Source organism: Myotis daubentonii, chromosome 15 (genome assembly GCF_963259705.1).
Source record: "Myotis daubentonii chromosome 15, mMyoDau2.1, whole genome shotgun sequence".
In the NCBI taxonomy this organism is placed as follows: Eukaryota; Metazoa; Chordata; class Mammalia; order Chiroptera; family Vespertilionidae; genus Myotis; species Myotis daubentonii.
In genome coordinates this window covers 3440510-3458860 of record NC_081854.1, presented here as the reverse complement: position 1 = coordinate 3458860, position 18351 = coordinate 3440510, and the positions used below count along the sequence as shown (strand labels likewise).

Here is an 18351-nt window from a genome sequence, read left to right as displayed (position 1 = left end):
GAATTCTTATTTATTTTTATTTTCAATATATATTTTTATTGATTACAGAGAGAAAGGGAGAGGTAGAGAGAGATATAAACACCCATGATGAGAGAGAACAACTGACCATCTGCTTCCTGCTTACTACACACGGGGGGATTGAGCCCGGTGCCTTCACAGAGAATCAAACCTCGACCTCCTGGTTCATAGAATGACGCATAACCCCTGAGCCATGCCGGCTGGGCTGATTCTTATTTAAATAGTCCTCCCTTGTCCATTAGGTATTAGACCTTCACCCTCTACGTACCATCTCTTGGGTCTCAGTTTCCTCTCATGCAGCACGTTGTAAAGAACCCAACTCCTTAGAGTGGTTATGGGGTTGGTGCCGCGGGGACCTGGAGGGAGCCATCCTGGTTTATTTCCACACCTGACTAAGCCTGTGAGGTGAGCCCTGAGTGGTGTTGTTCAGAACTCCACAAGAATTGGATGATTGCTATACCCACGTACAAATCCCCATCTGCTCCTGATGCTGAGAAAGGCTGTGCACACTGTTTCGGAAACATGTGGCCATCCTCAGTGCCCAAAAGGGAAGTGCAAGTTCCCCAGATGAAGAGGGAAGCAGAAGAGACAATGGGGTCCAACCTTGAGTGGCTACTGTGCCTGGGTGCAGCCAGAAATCTTCAGTGTGGAGTTTCCCACCTCTGTGTGGGCAAGAGAGGGACCCAGGGTGACCACACACAGGGAGGGGAATGGACTCAGGGTGAAAGTTGGAGCAGTGTTGACCCTCCACATGGTGTGGATATGGGCACTGGGGTCTCTCTACCCACGGACTCAGCCCATGGTCAGCACTGAGCCAGGTCTCCTATGTGTGTGTGTGAAATAAATTAAATCCATTCTAGCCGGGCATGGGCGTCTGTTCAGGTGTGAGTGTGAGGCTCACCTTGGCGTGGGCCCTGCTGGGCACATCACAGTCAGATGCCAACTAAGGGAGAGTGGATGCCACAGGGCAGGGCAGATCCCACTACCCACCTTTTTGCGTCCTGAACATCAGGACACGCCCTGGGAGGGACTCTCTGTGGAGAAGCAGGCGTGTGGGAGGGGACCGTCCAACAGGAATTGACAGGAAAGGGAAATCCCAGGGGGTGAGAGGAGGGAAGGGATTGCCTCCCATGCACCCTCCCCTTCCTCCCTGCCCTGCCCCTGCCTGCCTGTCCATCCTTCCCCTCCCCTGCAGGATGGGGGCACCATGGCTGTGCCCGCCCAGCTCTCCCTGACACAGTCATCAAGTGGGACCCCTTCATGTGGAAAATGCTACAGACAGGAGGGTGTGGCCCATCCCTGAGGGAACTGGCTGCTGGTGCTGCTGCTTTCCTGAACATGTCAGGCCCCCAGATCTGACACTGGGAAAGGTTAGGGATTTCGCTGACCCAGAGGGCAAAGTTGTTCTGAGCAAACGGGAATTGTTCATTGCTCTGTGTCTTGTGCATGTACCCAGAATGCATTGCAGGTGTCCTTGAGGAGCTTGAACCTGGCTGTTCCTCCACCAACACTTCACCACATCCATAGTGCCTTGCTGGACAGCGGGACCTCTGCAATGGGGTCCCATGGGCTGTAAAATCTGAAGACAAGGCCAGACATGGTGCCATTTTTGATTTTTTTAAGCCCCGTATGTGTATTTCTGTCTGTGATAAAGGGAAGCCAGTGTTGGTAATCTAGAAGCTGCCTGTGGCTGCCCTTGGAAGCCTTTGGGAGCTGAGTGGTGTTGGCCCTGGGGCAATGCTCATGGAGCTGAGTCTTCAGGTGCCATGTGCTTGGTAAAGGGCACATTGGAGCAAGCACCTGTGCCCATGTCCTGGCCTCCAGCCTTGTGCACCTGCTCAGAGGAAAACGTGGGCTGGATCCCCTGCAGAGAAAGCTGAAGAGGATGGCATCTTCCTGGAAACTGATGGGGACATGGAGGAGTTTTTGTCTAGATTGGAAGTTTGTGAGATCTTCCTGGAGACAGGGTTAGCTTCTACCTGACTAGCCTACCTATGGGTGCTATGTGACCCTGTGAGAAGCTTTCAAAGGATATGTTTGCTTTGTCTTTTCACCCAATCAATGAGAAGATAATAAAGGGCATTGATCCTCCTCATATTTTTGATCCTGAGATGCTTCCACCACCAGGAAGCTGCTAGATCCCCTGAACAATGACACTGTTGATCTAAAGAGGGACAAGAGTAATGTACAAGAGGAGCTTTAGGAGAAGTGTTAATATAAAAAAAAACATTGAAACCTGTAAAGGTTTTTTGTGAGTTTATTTGAGCCAAATTGTTGACATATGCCTTGAAGCAGAACCTCAACGAATTGAGATAATGTTCCCGAGAAGGGCGAGGTTACATCAATATTTATACATTGCAATCAAAGGAGGAATATGGGTGGGTTACATGAAATTCATTGGTGATAGATTAAGGAGGAGGGATAAGCAAAGCAGGTTAACCCCTGGGATTGGATAAAAAGTAAAATGATGGACACACACTTAGGTGGGTGCAGGAACAATTAACATGATAATGAAGGAATTTGTGGTCTCTGTCCTGGGACCCAGCACATTTGGTTGTGCCCTAGGGGCTCCAGAAAAAGGGGAGTTTCAAGTTACCCAGACATTTCAAGGGTATGTTATCATAGATGCAAAAAGACAGATAGGCTCAGTTAAGGTAAAGGTTGACCTTGTCAGTGAAGATACTGGCCTAGGACGTAACTGCCCACCATAACTGCTTTTATGGTTTAGTTTCAGACCATCCTTTGTGGTTACTTTAGGTCTCGGAGTTTGCAAGACTGCCATGCAGGCCTCCCCTGAGCTTGTCAGGTATGTGGCCCCTTTTGTCCACAGAAGGTACTCTATTTTAAAAAAATTCTCACCTGAGGACATGCTTAGAGAGAGGAAGGAGAGAGGGAGACAGAGAAACATGGATGTGAAAGAGAAGCATTGTTCAGTTGCCTTCTGCATGTACCCAGATCAGGGATTGAACCCAAAACCCAGGTGTGTGTCCTGACCTGGAGTTGAACCAGCAACCTTTCGGTGCACAGGCTAATGCTCAACCAACAGAGCCATTCCAGCTGGGCGAGAGATATACTTTTCAACAGAGAACGGTGAGGTTCAGGGTCTTCAGGCTGAACTTCAAAGGGCAAATGTTAATCTTCAACAACTACAGGCCCAGACACAGCCAGGACAGGGTCTCCTTAATGGGCTGGATGAGCAGGAAGCCCAGCTGCAGGAGCAACTCAGTGAAGTCTGAGGGAAATGTACTGAGGAGGCCCAGCTGGTCACATCCCTGGAAGCTGAAGGAACTAGTCAAGAGTTGCAGATCTCCACTTCTGAGGAAGAGCTGGCCAAACTAGGGAAGAGGGGAGTGGCCTACAGAAGGAACAGCAAGATTGGAGGAGAGTATGGAGTCAGGGAAGGACCAGCTGGGACCTCCTCAGGGACACCTGCAGGGTTCACAGCAGGAAATCAATTCAATGCAAATGACACAGATGGAAATGAAAGAGCACAATTGGTGCAGTCACTGATCCTCAGAGAGATGCAAATTGAAATGACAATGAGGTATCACCTCCCCTGTCAGAATGGCACCATCAACCAATCAACAAAGAAAAGGTTTTGGTAAGGATTGGAGAATGGGGAGTCCTAGTACATGGCTGGTGGGAATGCAAACTGGTGCAGCCACTGTGGAAAACAGTATGGAGTTTCCTCAAAAAATGAAAAATGGAACTTCCATTTGACTCAGTGATCCCACTTCTAGGAATATATCCTAAGGAACTCTAAAGACTAATCTGAAAGAACAGTGTTCATAGCAGCACCGTTTACTAAGATCTGGAAACAGCCCAAGTGCCCAACAGTAGATGAGTGGATGAAAAATAGCTGTGGCACATTTACATGATGGGATACTGTGCAGCTGTAAAAAGAAGGATCTCTTGCCCTTTGAGACAGCATGGAGGGACCTGGAGGCAAATAAACCAGTTAAAGATAAGTATCACATGGTCTCACTCAGATACAGAATCTAATAAACAAAATAAACTGATGAATAAAATAGATCCAGAGACATGGATGCATAGAACAGACTGATAACTTTCAGAGGGAAGCCTGGAGTGAGTGGATGGTTTGGGACAGAATTTATATGCATGGACACAGACAATAGTGTGGTGAAGGCCTGGGAAGGACAGGTGTAGAGTGGACAGGATCAATGGAGAAAAAAAGGGGACATCTGTAATACTTTCAACAATAAAGATACATTTTTTAAAAAGGAAATTGGAGCAGCAGCCCCACAGCATCCTGGTAAAAGGCGGTACAGATTATTGCACCCTCAGCACAGGCAGCAGAGAACCAGCCAACCTGCATGAGACCCTAAGGCCAGAGCAGCCTGGAGTCTGAGGAAGAAGTGCTCCTGACATGCTGCCTCCTAGTGTGACTGATGGGAAAGGAGTGGGGACTGATGCGAATGGAGTGATGGCTGATGGAATGGAGGGGTGAATGATGGGAATGGAGTGATGCCTGATGGGAATAGAGTGGTGACCACAGCTGCCAATGAAAAATTTGTTCTGAATATAACAGTGAAAGATACTCTAAAGAAGATCCTTTTACTGTAGAATCAAGGTCACTGGCAGATCCAGGTGCAGATACATGTAGACTTGGATTTGTTTCCAATTTGATTTTCTTGTTGGCAGTGATCCTTTCAAGGATGATCCTTTTGGGGAAATTGGTGTATTTGGAGGTGGTCCTTCAAGGGTTCAGATCCATGTACATCGGACAGCTTTGTCAGGTGATCTTCTCCTGACCCTGTGGCCAGGACTGGTGTTGAGCCTTTCAATGCAGCCGGCATCAGCAGTGCCCCTTTGTTAGAAACACTGGGGCACAGTGACCCTATTGCTCCTGGCGGATTGGATGTTGTTGCAGCTACTGATTTGGATACAGACCCATTTACCAATATTAACAATGGTGGTAACTATTCCTATTGGAAATGCATGCATAACTTCCAAACTGATTGATGTAAATGTATAAAACAAATAAATCTGAGTCAATTTGAAAATCTATATCTATGTAATCTGATCTCATTGTTGTGTAGACTGAGTGAGTTAATAGAGGTAATACATTTAGAACAGTGCCTGTCATACCATAAGCACTCAAAAATATTAGTTGATGTTATCATGATTCTTAAAATCTTGTTATACCAAGGGGACCCACTCTTAAAAATAAATCATTACAATTAAAAAAGAAACTGTTCTGGAAATATTTTAAAAAGCTACTTAAAACGAACCTTATGCATTACTTGAATAAAATGATGGCAACAGTTGTAACTGGTTTGGCTCAGTGGATAGAGCGTCGGCCTGCGGACTGAAAGGTCCCAGGTTCGATTCTGGTCAAAGGCATGTACCTTGGTTGTGAACACATCCCCAGTAGGGGGTGTGCAAGAGGCAGCTGATCCATGTTTCTCTCTCATCCATGTTTCTAACTCTCTATCCCTCTCCCTTCCTCTGTAAAAAATCAATAAAATATATTTAAAAAAATGATGGCAACAATTCAAATTTACTTATTTATTATCAAAATATTACGACTTCTGCCCAAGATAGCAGAGGAACTAAAGGAAGTACTGAAATCCTCCCATGGCCACAGTGACATCACAACTAAACTACAGAGCAAACAGCATTCAGAACCACCTGGAATCTAGGTGAACAGAAGGTTCCAGGTAAGGATACAAAGAAGAAGCCGCATGGAGGTGGTAGGAGGGTGGAGATGTGCAATGGGCTGGACCACGTGGAGCAGGTATCAGGACTTTTTTTGTTTGTTTATGTTGTTCTTCTTGGTTTAAAAATAATCCCACAAGCCAGCCAGTGTGGCTCAGTGGTTGAACATTGACCTATGAACCAGGATGTCACTCTTTCCTGGTCAGGGCACATGCCTGGGTGTGGGTTCCATCCCCAAAAGGGGCATGCAGGAGGCAGCTGATGTTTTTCTATCCTCAGTGTTTCTATCTCTCTATCCCTCTCCCTTCCTCTCTCTCTAAAATCAATAAAAACATAGGTAAAAAAGTAAAAATAAAATAAAGAAACAATCCCAAGGTTATGAATATACCACATTGTGTTGGGATGGATGTGGCCCAGCATGAAGGGGTGTATAGATGTGAACCCAAACCAGCCATGTGGGATGGACCCTCACACACAGGGTGAGAACAGAAGGGCAGTGGAGGAGAGTGAGCGAGGTCAGGGAGGGAGGGAGAGCACCCATGTGGATGGCGGGGGTGCCCTCTACAGGGACATGGTCCACGTTCTCCTGTACCCAAACCTCGCCTACCACATCTTCTCCCCTGGATGTTCTCAGCAGACAGTTTCCCCAATTATGGTCCAAATTCTCTTTCAGCACCTCCTAGGGTCATCAGATGAGCTCCAAGGCTCCCCCACTCTGAACGGTGCACTGTTCTTTCTGTGTTCACATCCTGGCTGCATCTCGGGCCCTCCTGGTGTCGTTTTGAGCCTGAAATAGCAGCACCGCGAGCACCACCAAGACCAAGCCAGCCACGCCCATCCGGATGAGATTCTCCACTGTGTAGTCTTGGGGATGGGAAAATAAGAATTTTGGGTAAAAAAGTCTGAGAGGTCAGGGCAGACCCAAACCTCTGGGATTCTGGTTTCTTCCCTGGGCTCCCACCTCCCCTTCACATCAGCATCCCACTGATGTCTGAACCAGCACCTGCTCTGAATCACCTTCTAAGAGCTGTGCCCAAGAACTGAGGATGAGAGAAGATATGATAAAAATTTAGAAATAACTAAGAGATGTGTGCTCTGTATTCAGCCTGAGACTCAAGATGCCATGAGCTTATTCCCCTATAGCTGAGAGTTCCCATGTTCTCAACAGCTGGGGACCCAGGGTCCTTGGAGGAGGGTGTGGTGTCAGGAGCTCCTGCATCTAAGGAGCACGAAGGGGTGAAAGTCTGGGCTGGGTCTCCTTCACCCCGCCCCGCTCAGGCCCTTCCTCTCTGGGGTCCGTATTTTTATCCTCATCTTGAATTGTTCATCTATTGATTCTTCTATTAACTCATTTATTTATTTCTTAAATATATATTTTTTTTATTGATTTCAGAGAGGAAGGGAGAGGGAGAGATAGATATAAACATCAATGATGAGAGAGAATCATTGATTGGCTGCTTTCTGCACACCCCCTATTAGATATAAAGCCTGCAACCCTGGCATGTCCCCTTGACCAATATCGAACCTGGGACCTATCAGTCCATAGGCTGACACTCTACCCATTGAGCCAAGCCAGCTAGGGTTTAGCTCATTTATTCTACAGTTATACAAATGAATACCTACAGTGGTAGATATATTTACCCAATGAGAAATGTGGGCATGTGGATGCTAATGGTGTGAGCTTTTGCTTTATCTCCAAGTACAACAAAGGTCATAATCAAGGACGTCCACACTTCTGGCTCAAACTTTAAGTCAGAGAAAATCCCCCTAATTTCATTATTGAGTGAGCACCAAAGTAGGAAATCATGTCAATTTGTTTCCCTATTTGCTATAAAACCTGAGATATAAACAAAATTATTGACCTCTCCTCATTACAGTGATCCATGCAATAACTCTGAATGTCAGCTCCACAATTCAGAAAATGCACATGGATCATCCGAGTTATTTAGTTGGGTTAATATCCAAGTGGGTGACGCCAAGAAGCCTTTATAATGTGTGTCATGTGGTTAAAAGTCAGAGAAAAGATAATTATGGGGGGATGTGTATCTGTCAGGAAAAGAGAGCATTCCTAGTAAACCCTAATGAACGGAAGAATGGATTGGAACAAAGCAGCCAAAGGCACTTTCAATATAATGCAAAATTGTAAATGGATTTGCCTAGACATAATTTTGGGTGTGAATTAAGTTGTTTTCCAGAGGGGAAGCTGTGGCCCATTTTGGTCTGTCATTCCATCCTACAGGACATGAGTGAGAAAAATAGGTCTGCCATCGGGAATAAAGAAGTGACATTTTTTTTCACTGTGGGGGATTATAATTTTATATCAGAGGGACCAACTGAGAAATAGTCCACAGGAGGCTATCAGGTCATGATATAAGTATGTCCAAACCAAGAGCTTTCCTATGTGTACTTACTATCTTTCAGAAAATCTACAGGAATCACACAACTTACTCACAAATTACTATGTAAGAGGTGCAATTCTCTAGTAAGTGGCTGTACATTTACTCAATTTACAAGTAGTTATCACATGCTTCTAAGGTTCATTCATAAAGCTCATTTGAAAATGTGTGTGAAAAGAAGACTTTGTATAAATAATAAGTTGTTCTCCATAACAAAAGTGTGAATTTAATCTACTTCCAATGAAAACAGGAATAGAATGTTTATATTTCAATCTAGGCTCCATATAATGTAAGTTAAATTGTGAGCTTATAGATGGAAATATTGCCTGAAGGTTCCCCAAAAAGAACCATAACAGACCCGTGTGCATAGAGACACTGAGCAGAGGGGAATGCACAGAGTCTGGGCAGGAGGCCCCAGGTCCCCATGAGGCCTGCAGGGTCCCTCCTTGTTCTCAGGTGAGCACTGAGGGCCTGGAGGCCTCCAGGTGAGCACAGGGCGCCATGCAGGGTGGTGCCCACAGACAGGATGTTTCTCTATAGGGGAGAGTCCAGTGGGGCTGGGACTACAGGGACCCAGATTCTGAGATGAAGTCATCAGGAGGTGAGTGGTGGTGGAGGTGGTGGCGGTGGGTGTGGGGGTCTGTGTTCTCTGCTGAGTCTAATCACATTCCTGCTCATTTCACTCACATCTCACTCGCCCTCCCTACCCTTCATCTCTGCTGAGGATCAGAAATGGGGTTCAGGAGAGGGAGGTCCTGTCTCTGCTCTCTTATGGGCTGGACCTGCTCTGTGGTACCTCTCCACCCCCTTGTTTTTTACTGTCACCGACACTCTTAGGGACAGGGCCCTGAGCTGACTGAGCACAGAAAGGATGGAGAAAGTGTTGCTCACCTGAGACCACCAGCTCCAGGGGGTCACTGGGCTGTGAGAGCAGGTAGGGGGAGGTGCTGTTTGAGCCATAGCACCTGTAGGCCCCCTGGTGGTCTGAGGTCACAGGACTGAGGGTGAAGGTGGCCTGATAGGGTGCAGACGTGTTCTGCAGACGAAGGTGCTGGGGAGGGTCCAGTGACCCCTCCCTGTGCAGGTGGAAGGTGTCAAACTAAATCTCAGACCCACACTGCAGGGTCACGTTCACTCCCCAGGGCACTGAGGGTCCCGGCTGGGCTGAGAGGGAGGGTTTCCTGTACATTCCTGGGGAGAGGAAGGTTGTGATGTGTAGAAAGCCACCCCGCCCCTCAAGCCCTTGACCCTGAGCTGAGGGAGGGCTGGGTCCTTTCTGAGCTCTAACTGGGCAGGGCTGTGTGGTGAGGGCCTTCCCTGTGCGGGAGCTGGGGGCCTGACCCACAGCCCATGGACCAGGACTCAGAGGAACAGACGTGTCCAAGGTCCCACAGGCGGGAAGGAGCAGAGCTGGGATTTGAACCAGGGCTGAGGCTGCTTCTCCTGACTCCACGGCTGCTCCTTGGAAGGCTTTGGAGGAAACTGAGTCCCCAGCACACACGCACACACACACACACACACACACACGCACGCGCACACACACGGGCACACTAAAATATTTAGCCTTTGGAGAACTTGGTCCCAGGAATGTTCCTTAGGCCATTACCCAGGAAGTGGCTGAGCCAAGACCAACACTAAGCTCCTCCCACCCACCACCTCCCCCCAGACCCTCACTGAGTCCTCTGCGGGCCTGACTTCCCGTTGGGGGACCAATGCTCACAGGCTCCTCAATCAGGATGGGAGGTGGGGGCTGGGGGCTGCTCCTCCCCTGTGGTCCCCCAGCATCTCCCTCTGCATGACCACCCACCTGTCACCTGTCAGCCTCAGAGCTCTGGTGCCCTGAGCGTCTCCGCCCCCCAACCCCTCTGGGAGACAGGCCGAGCCCCAGCAGGGGTCCTGCTCTCTCTGGGGATCCGGCCTCTGCTGGTCACACTCTTGTCTTGGTCTCTCTGGCTGAGGCCACAGGACTAGGGACGAGGGCCGGGATGGGCACCTCTGGCCTTTCTCCTTCTGGTCAGCCCCATCCTCTCCAGCCTCCCTCTGCCCACGGGAACATGTCTGGGCCTCAGGGAGGAGGAGGAGGATGAGGAGGGATGGGAGCAGTCTGGCTTTTTCCATCCCTCTGGGAGATGAGAGTTCCCTCTGGGTGGCCTCCACCGGGTACTCCCTCAGCCCATTTCAGCCAAGGTTCCCTGGGGACAGGGCCCTGAACTGACCTGGGGGTGGGGCTGGGGCTACTCACCTGAGACCACCAGCTCCAGGGGATCGCTGGGCTGGGACCACACATTGGAGGAGGAGCTGGAAGAATAATAGCATCTGTAGGTCCCCCCATGGGAGGTGCTCATGGGGCCCAGAGGGAAGATGGCCTGCCGCCTCCAAGCATGGATCCTGGGTTCTGCTTCCATGTGTCGGGGCGGGTCAGCCCCTCCCTCCTTCAGCAGATGGAAAGTGCCCGATGTGAGGTTAGAGCTACACAAGAGGGACACGTTCTCTCCTGAGGCCACCACAGGGCTGGGCTGGGCTGCGAGGGAGGGTGCACCACCCACTCCTGAGGGAGGAGAAAGGGTCTGTGTTAAAGGGACTGTCACCCTCATGTCCCAGGTGTGTTCTGTGAGGGGTGGGGTCCCCTGGGCCACACTGTATTCCCTCTGCCTGTGACCTGGAGCCCACTGTTGGGAGGGGACCCGGTGTTTCCCTTACCTGTCACCACCAGGAGCAGGGGGTCACTCCTCTGAGACAGTATGTCCCCAGTGGTGTAATATGCACACTGGTACAGCCCTGCGAGGGATGGGGTCGTGGTTCCAATGAGGAAACCAGCCTTGTTGCTGGAGCCCTGTGGGGTCCTGGTATCCCAGGGCTCAGAGCCCCTCTCTTTATATAGAAGGTAGGCACTAGCCTGCAGAGGCGCCTGACACCAGATGGTCACAGAGCTCCCATTGGTGACGATGGGGCCTGGGTCAGCGCCGATGGAGGGTTTGGGGACGTCTCCTGGAAAGGTATGAGACCTGAAATGTCAGGGTCATCCTTCTCCCCACCTTCCCCAGCTGTCACACCCAGGCTCCTCCCAGATTGGTCACCATTATTCCAAACCCTGTGTCTCCCCAGCTGCCCAGGGGGTGACTGTGCTAAAGCAGGAGCTCAAGGGGGAGCGGGAGGAGACTCACCTGCCTGTACCTGGTCCCACGGGCCCTGACACAGCCCTGAAAGAGAGTCCCTGTGAGAACCATCCCCGACCGCACACAGAAGCTCCAGGCCTGGTCTGGGCCCCTGCGCACTGGGGGCAGACCTGGGGCTGAGCACGTCTCCTCCCCGCAGAGTCCTGCCCCCACTGAGCCTCCTGAGTCCTGGATTCTCGAAAGGCCAGGACCTGGGAGGGGAGGGGACCCCATCCCTCCCTCCTCCTTTCCCCGGAGCTCACTGAGGCAGAGAAAGGCAGTGAGGGTGGAAGTCATGGAGCGTCCTCCCATGGTCCCCAGTGTGCAGACGATGTGTAAACTCCGCAGAGCCACCCAGGATGGGTGAATGGGGTGTGACAGGGTCCAGGCTTCATGTGACATGTCACTGGTTCCTCATCAGTGGCCTCACAGGAAGGGAAGTAGCCCATCCCTGGAGGGTGGGCCCTAGGGGACAGCAAGCGGTGGGACCTCTGAGACCGACCTGAGTCTCACCAGACCCCACACGCTCTGCCTCCACCTCATGCCAAACCCAAATCCAGAGGGTGACAGCCGTCCCAGGTGAGGAGGGTGGAGGAACAGGGCAGGAGAGGACCCCACCCAATTTCTGGCTCAGTTCTGACTCTGCCTTTTCTAGAACCTCTGTGAACTTGTGTAAGACACTTCCCTTTCCTGAGCCTCTGTAAATGCAATTGCTCTTCCCTTCCCTCACTGGCCAGGCAATCAGGCAGTACTTACTGAGCAGTGACCTAGGGCCATCACTGGCCAGGCTCTAGAGTAGTGGTTCTCAACTTTCTAGCCCTTTAAATACAGTTCCTCATGTTGTGACCCAACCATAAAATTATTTTCGTTGCTACTTCATCACTGTAATGTTGCTACTGTTATGAATCATCATGTAAATATCTGATATGCAGGCTGGTCTTAGGCGACTCCTGTGAAAGGGTCGTTCGACCGCCAAAGGGGTCGCAACCCACAGGTTGAGAATCCCTGCTCTAGAGAGTCATAGCTGAAGCTCAGAGATCCCTTCCCTGGACTCATGGGGCTGAGATGAATGAAGCAGATGTTACAGATATTTAGACGGCAGACAGTTCAGTTACAGTCTCATGTACACGTTGGGAGAATAAAGGAAATGAGACAATGAAGTTCAATAACTGGTAGAGGCCATGCAACCTGGGTCCTGGCTGAAAGGGTCCTTCTTGGGGATGGACCGACCCAAGGCATGAGCAGGGAGCAGCCCAGAGGATCGGACCAGAAAGATCTAGAGCTTTTGTCAGAAATGAGAGCAGTCAGGCGAAGGCGCAGGCTGGTCACACAAGGGCTAGCGCACCACGCAAATATTTGGAATATATTCTTGAAGTCAATGGGGAAAATTTTTAGCAACAGGTTGAATGAAGATATTTCAGTTTTTAAAGGCTACTACTATGTGAAGATGTTATACAGGCCGGCTCTGTTGAAAATTCACTCCATTAGTAATAAAACTCCAACGTTCACCTGGCTCTTGGAGGGTGTGCTGATCAGTATTTTCAGTCATTCTTGTGGTTTCAGCGTATAACTCTTACACAAACCTGTAACAGAAAGTACACATTCAGTTGAGTAGGTTGAGACAGGACGGGCTTGGTCCAGCAGGTTGGAGAGGAGGTGGCTAGGTTCCGATTGGCTGAGGGAGCAGAGGAGGAAGGCACAGAATTTCTAAACAGCTCAGTTTCTGCATGTGGTTTGGTGTGGAGGGGAGTGTGGGTAACTGGGTGAGTTGGGTTGTGGAGGGAGAGTCGTGTTTGCTGGGGCTGGTGTGTTTAGCTCAACCTGACCATTCACAGCCTTGAATATCAGATGTGCACCTTGGATCTCTTTTGAAGGTGGAAACTGGTGGAGGGGGTGCAGCAGGCAGGCTGGGACCAGATGGGGCTATAGGAAGGGTCCTCAGGAGGTGGGGAGAGGAGAGACCTGCAGAAGGGGTGGGGTCTGGGTTGGAGGACCAGGAAGGAGGCTGATTGGATGACATAGATGAATCATCTTAAGTCTGTGGTCAGTGGGGGGCACTGCTCAGAAGGGCTCATGGGGCACATGGAGTGAGTTGATGGTCTATGTGAAGTGCTCCAGTGAGGAAGTGAAGGCTGCCCCACTCTCCTTGGTGCCTGGAGGAGCCAGTGGGGCCGTCCCAGGGAGGACACCCCAGGGGAGAGGGAGGCCTGGGAGATGCTGAGAAGACTGTTCTCCATTTTTTAGAGGAAAGCAGGGCCCCACTGGGACTGTGGACTTTCTTTCCCCACACACTTCCCTTCACTGACTTCCTGTTTCTGTAGGTCAGCACCGTCTGTTTCTTCATGGCTCTCCTTCGAAACCTCTGAGTCATTGCTGCCTTTTCTGAGCCCCTCCGCCCCTGAGCAGAGCTCCTCCCTCACACTGGGAATTCGGTCTCAGCACTGGGCAAGCACCTGCATGGGAGGCAATCCAGATTTCACCATGGACACAGACAGACTCGGGGACCTGTATGACAATTTATGTTATTGATCTCCCAGCAAAGGAGAATGATGTCAATGAAGAAAAAACAGATTTGAACAATTAGATAGCTGACCATTTCACAAATTTGCTGAAAGTCACACATTTACACATCCAAAGTACTCAGCTATAAATATTTAAAGCCCGGCTGGTGTGGCTCAGTAGTTGAGTTGACCTATGAACATGAGGTCATGGTTTGATTCCTGGTGAGGGCACACGTCCGGTTGTGGGCTCGACCCCCAGTGTGGGGCATACAGGAGGCAGCTGACCAATGATTCTCTCACCATTGATGTTTCTCTCTCTCTCCCTCTTTCTTCCGTTCTGAAATCAATAAAAAAATATTTTTTAAAAGTTTCTCTTTTTGTCTTTAACCTTTGCCTTTTTAATTATAATGTAGCTTGGTGTGGGCCTCTTTGGATTTTTCTTGTTTGGGACTTGTGTGTCTTTTTTCTTCTCTAGTTTAGGGAAGTTTTTGGTCATTCTTTTTTTTTTTTTAAATATATTTTATTGAGTTTTTACAGAGAGGAAAGGAGAGGGATAGAGAGTTAGAAACATCGATGAGAGAGAAACATCAATCAGCTGCCTCCTGCACGCCCCTACTGGGATGTGCCCGCAACCAAGGTACATGCCCTTGACCGGAATCGAACCTGGGACCCTTGAGTCCGCAGGCTGACGCTCTATCCACTGAGCCAAACCGGTTAGGGCAATTCTTCAAATAAATTCTCAATCCCTTGCTCTCTCTCTTCTCCTTCTGGTACCCCTATGATGCTGATGTTCTACTTCATGTTGTCCCAAAGGTCCCTTAAACTATCCTCATTCTTTTAACGTTTTTTCTTTTTGCTACTCTGATTTTTTTTATTCTTCCTTGTCTTCCAAATCACTCATTTGATCTTCTGCTTTATTTAACCTGTTGTTTATTCCTTCCAGTGTATTCTTTTTCAAAATCCTCAACTGAGGATATTGTTTAAAAATTATTTTATTTTTGTTAATTCTACCAGAGGATAATTTTTCCATTGCTTTTCAGAGAGTGGAAGGGAGGTGGGGGGCTTGGGGAGAGAGAAACATCAGTGTGAGAGAGACACATCAACTGGTTGCCTCCCTCCTGTGGAGACCCGCTCCCAAAAGGTCCTGTAGGGTAATGGCGGCATGGGATGAAAGCACCAGAGACCGGGGTTAGGAGGACTGGCACAAGACACCAGCAACTTTGTTTTTTACACACACTGTTTTATAGCTAAGCTGTGGCTGGTCATGCTTCATAGATCACTGCTAGGGCTTGGCCTATCATGGGGAAGTAGCAGATCGTTACAGACTGGGGCAAGACTGGGCAAGCTTTGTCTAGTTCCATCTATGTTTGGCAGTTGCTATGACAAACAGTTGCTATGACAAAATGTCTGCTTGCCTAAATCACAAGAACTGGGGTGCAAACCAAGTTCATGTCCTTTACATGACTTGGAGTGGGGTCAGGCCTTTCCTGGAGCCCCACGGCCTCTTACACCCTCCCATGCCCCAACTGGGGCTGGGGATCAAACCTGAAACCTATGTATGTGCCCTTGACCTGGAATTGAACCTGAGCCTCTGTGGTGCAGGGGCCTATGCTCTACCCACTGAGAAACACCAGTCAAGGCTAAAAGTGATTTTTGAGACAAGAAGAAAGGAGAGAGGGAGAAAGAAATATTGATTGGCTGCCTCCCATAGGCACCCTAACCCGGGACCAAACCCACAACTAGGTATGTTCCCAGAAGAGGAATTGAACCCACAGCCTTTGGTGTATGTGACAATGCTCCAATTGAATGAGCCACCCAGCCCCGGCCAGTGTATTCATGATGTCATATACTGTATTCTTCATTTCTGACTTTTACAAAAGGTTTTTTTCATGCTGTTATAACGTGCCCTAAGTTCCTGGAACATCCTTATAACCATTACTTTGGACTCTATACCTGATAAACTGCTTGCTTCCATTTGATTTAGTTTTTTTTTTTTTTTTAAAAGATTTCTACTGTTTTTTTTCCACTCGGGGTCTGTTTCTCTGTCTCCCTATTTTGCCTGCATCTTTGTGTTTGTTTCTGTGTCTTAGCTAGGTCTGCCATGACTCCCAGCTTGGTGGGTGGCCTAATGGGGTAGGTGCCCTGTGGGACCAAGTGGCCTAGTCTCTTTGATCACCTAAGCTGGGTGCTCTAGGGATGTCCCTTTAGTGGGTTATGTGGGCCCTCCTCTTGTAATTGAGTCTTTTATCTTTTTTTAAAAATATATTTTATTGATTTTTTACAGAGAGGAAGGGAGAGGGATAGAGCGTTAGAAACATCAATGAGAGAGAAGCATCGATCAGCTGCCTCCTGCACACCCCCTACTGGGGATGTGCCTGCAACCAAGGTACATGCCCTTGACCAGAATCGAACCTGGGACCCTTGAGTCCGCAGGCTGACGCTCTATCCAGTGAGCCAAACCGGCTAGGGCAGTCTTTTTTTATTATTATTATATATATTTTATTGATTTTTTACAGAGAGGACAGGGGAGGGATAGAGAGTTAGAAACATCAATCAGCTGCCTCCTGCACACTCCCCACTGGGGATGTGCCCACAACCAAGGTACATGCCCTTGACCAGAATCGAACCTGGGACCCTTGAGTCTGCAGGCTGACGCTCTATCCACTGAGCCAAATCAGCTAGGACTGTAATTGAGTCTTTAAAAAAAAAATACATATATATGTGTGTGTATATATATATATATATATATATATATATATATATATATATATATATATATATTCTGTCGACATTTATTTGCTCTTCCTCCCTGTTCTGCCCAGCCCTGCTCTTCCCCTGGCACCGCCTCCTGCCCCGCCCCTGGCCTACTACCCTTGCTGGATCACCAGTCCCTTGTCTTCAATCTCTCCACAGACAACTGGTCAATCCATCACTCTGACCCAATGCCAGAGACAAAGTCTGGGCCGGGCTATCTGGTCGACCCTATCACTCACAGTTCCACTACCACACGAGACTAAATCCAGACCGGCCATCTAGTCAACCCCATCTGTCACTGTTTCTCGAGTCTAAGTCCGGGCCATCTGGTCTACCGGAGCCACCGCGCAAACATTTGTCCTCGCGGCTGCCCTGCGCCTGCGGTTTTCGGCGTGCTGGTCGACCGGGCTCCTTGGAGGGGGAGGAAAAAATGGGGAGGAGGGTGCCGGCCCTCGAGCCCCTTGGGAAAGGGGCCGCGTCGGCCACACACCCCCACTTCCCGTCCCAGCCTGGCGGGGTCGCGAGAGGAAGCGAAGGTCCCCGTGCCATGCGCGAAAGGAAGGAACGGACGCTACCGCGGTTGGCTCCACACTCGCGTTTCCCCCCTTCCCCTCTTCTCCCTTCCCCCCGCGCCCCCCGCCCCCCCCCCCCCCCGCCCTCCCTTCTTTCCCTCCACCGCCGCGTTCCCACTTCGGCTGGTGGGAAGCCTTCTTCAGGGGAAGGAGAGAGGCCGGGAGCTAGACAAACCTTGTGTTGAGGGCTGACTTTCTTCTCCTCCTCCTCCTCCTCCTCCTCCTCCTCCTCCTCCTCCTCCTCCTTCTCTCTCTCTCTCCTTCTCTTTTTACTTTTTGAATTTAAAATCTACATTTATGTTATTTCTTTTTTTAAATTTTGTTTTATTGCTTAAAATATTACAAAGAGTAGTACATATGTCTCCTGTTTTTCCCCCTTGACCTTCCCCCAGCCAGCGAGAGAGCTGCTCTGCTACATATGAAACCCCAACCCAGAAGCAGGTCGTCTAGGAATGGTTTCGAACCAGGTTCCCCAAGATTGGCAAGGGGCTCTCCACACCAGACCTGTGTAATTGAGTCTTGATGGCTATTGTGTTTGTGGGTGGGATCGACCCTCAGGCTGGCTGGCCAGGAGGCAAGCTGCTGGGCAGATGCTGACCACACTAAGCGGCATTGGCCTTAGCAGGGTCTGTTGTCTGGGAGACCTCCATTTGGATGTGCTGCTTGTGAGGCTAGTTGGGTCCTGCTCTGATGTCGTGTGAAGCTGCCCACTGGTGGGTTGGTTCTGGGCCTCTTGGGAGGGACTCTGGTGCAGGCCAAGGTCAGCCACTGCCTGGAGAGTGGGGCGGCCCTTTTCCCGTGCCTGCCCTTCCTGCCAGTCTCCAAGTGGCTTCTGTAAATCCTTGGCTCTGTGACTCCTCCTCAGCTAGTCTCCAGGTGGTTATTCAGGGTGATTGCTCCTTCATTTAGTTGTAATTCCCGTTTGGACCTGGGAGGAGGTGAGTGTAGTAGCTTCCACATACTCTGCCTCCACCTTGAAATCTGCATTTGCCGTTAACATTAACATTGGAGTTGTCAGGAGGCCCCATGCAAAGGACTGAAGGAAGAGGACCGTAGCAGCGTGGCACACACCTGGTCAGCCACAGCCTTGTAGGGGTTCTGCAGCTCCTGGGGGCCTGCAGGTCAGTCAGTGAGGCTAGAGGTGAGGAGGAGAGAGAGAGGACAGCTGCTGTAGGGCCTCCCATGGCAGCTGCTGCCCATCATTCACTTAAAACATTCTCTAGCTTCTGTTTTGTTTTAAATTCACACATTGATTATTGAGAAGTCTTGCTTTGAT

At 49.6% G+C, this 18351-nt stretch overlaps 2 protein-coding genes and 1 pseudogene across 3 annotated transcripts in view; 1 reads left to right on the top strand and 2 right to left on the bottom strand.

Moving 5' to 3' along the window:
• LOC132216518 (leukocyte immunoglobulin-like receptor subfamily B member 3) overlaps nucleotides 1–18351 on the bottom strand; it is a 114394-nt gene that overhangs the window by 12418 nt on the left and 83625 nt on the right. The window lies entirely within an intron of this gene.
• The window catches only part of LOC132216527 (leukocyte immunoglobulin-like receptor subfamily A member 6), a 38352-nt gene that overhangs the window by 7058 nt on the left and 12943 nt on the right, over nucleotides 1–18351 (bottom strand). Inside the window, exon 8 of the mRNA XM_059665788.1 lies at nucleotides 10794–11081. Coding sequence (XP_059521771.1) covers nucleotides 10794–11081 — 288 coding nt within the window. The remainder of the gene's footprint in view (nucleotides 1–10793; nucleotides 11082–18351) is intronic.
• On the top strand, nucleotides 1057–5001 carry LOC132217158 (epidermal growth factor receptor substrate 15-like; annotated as a pseudogene).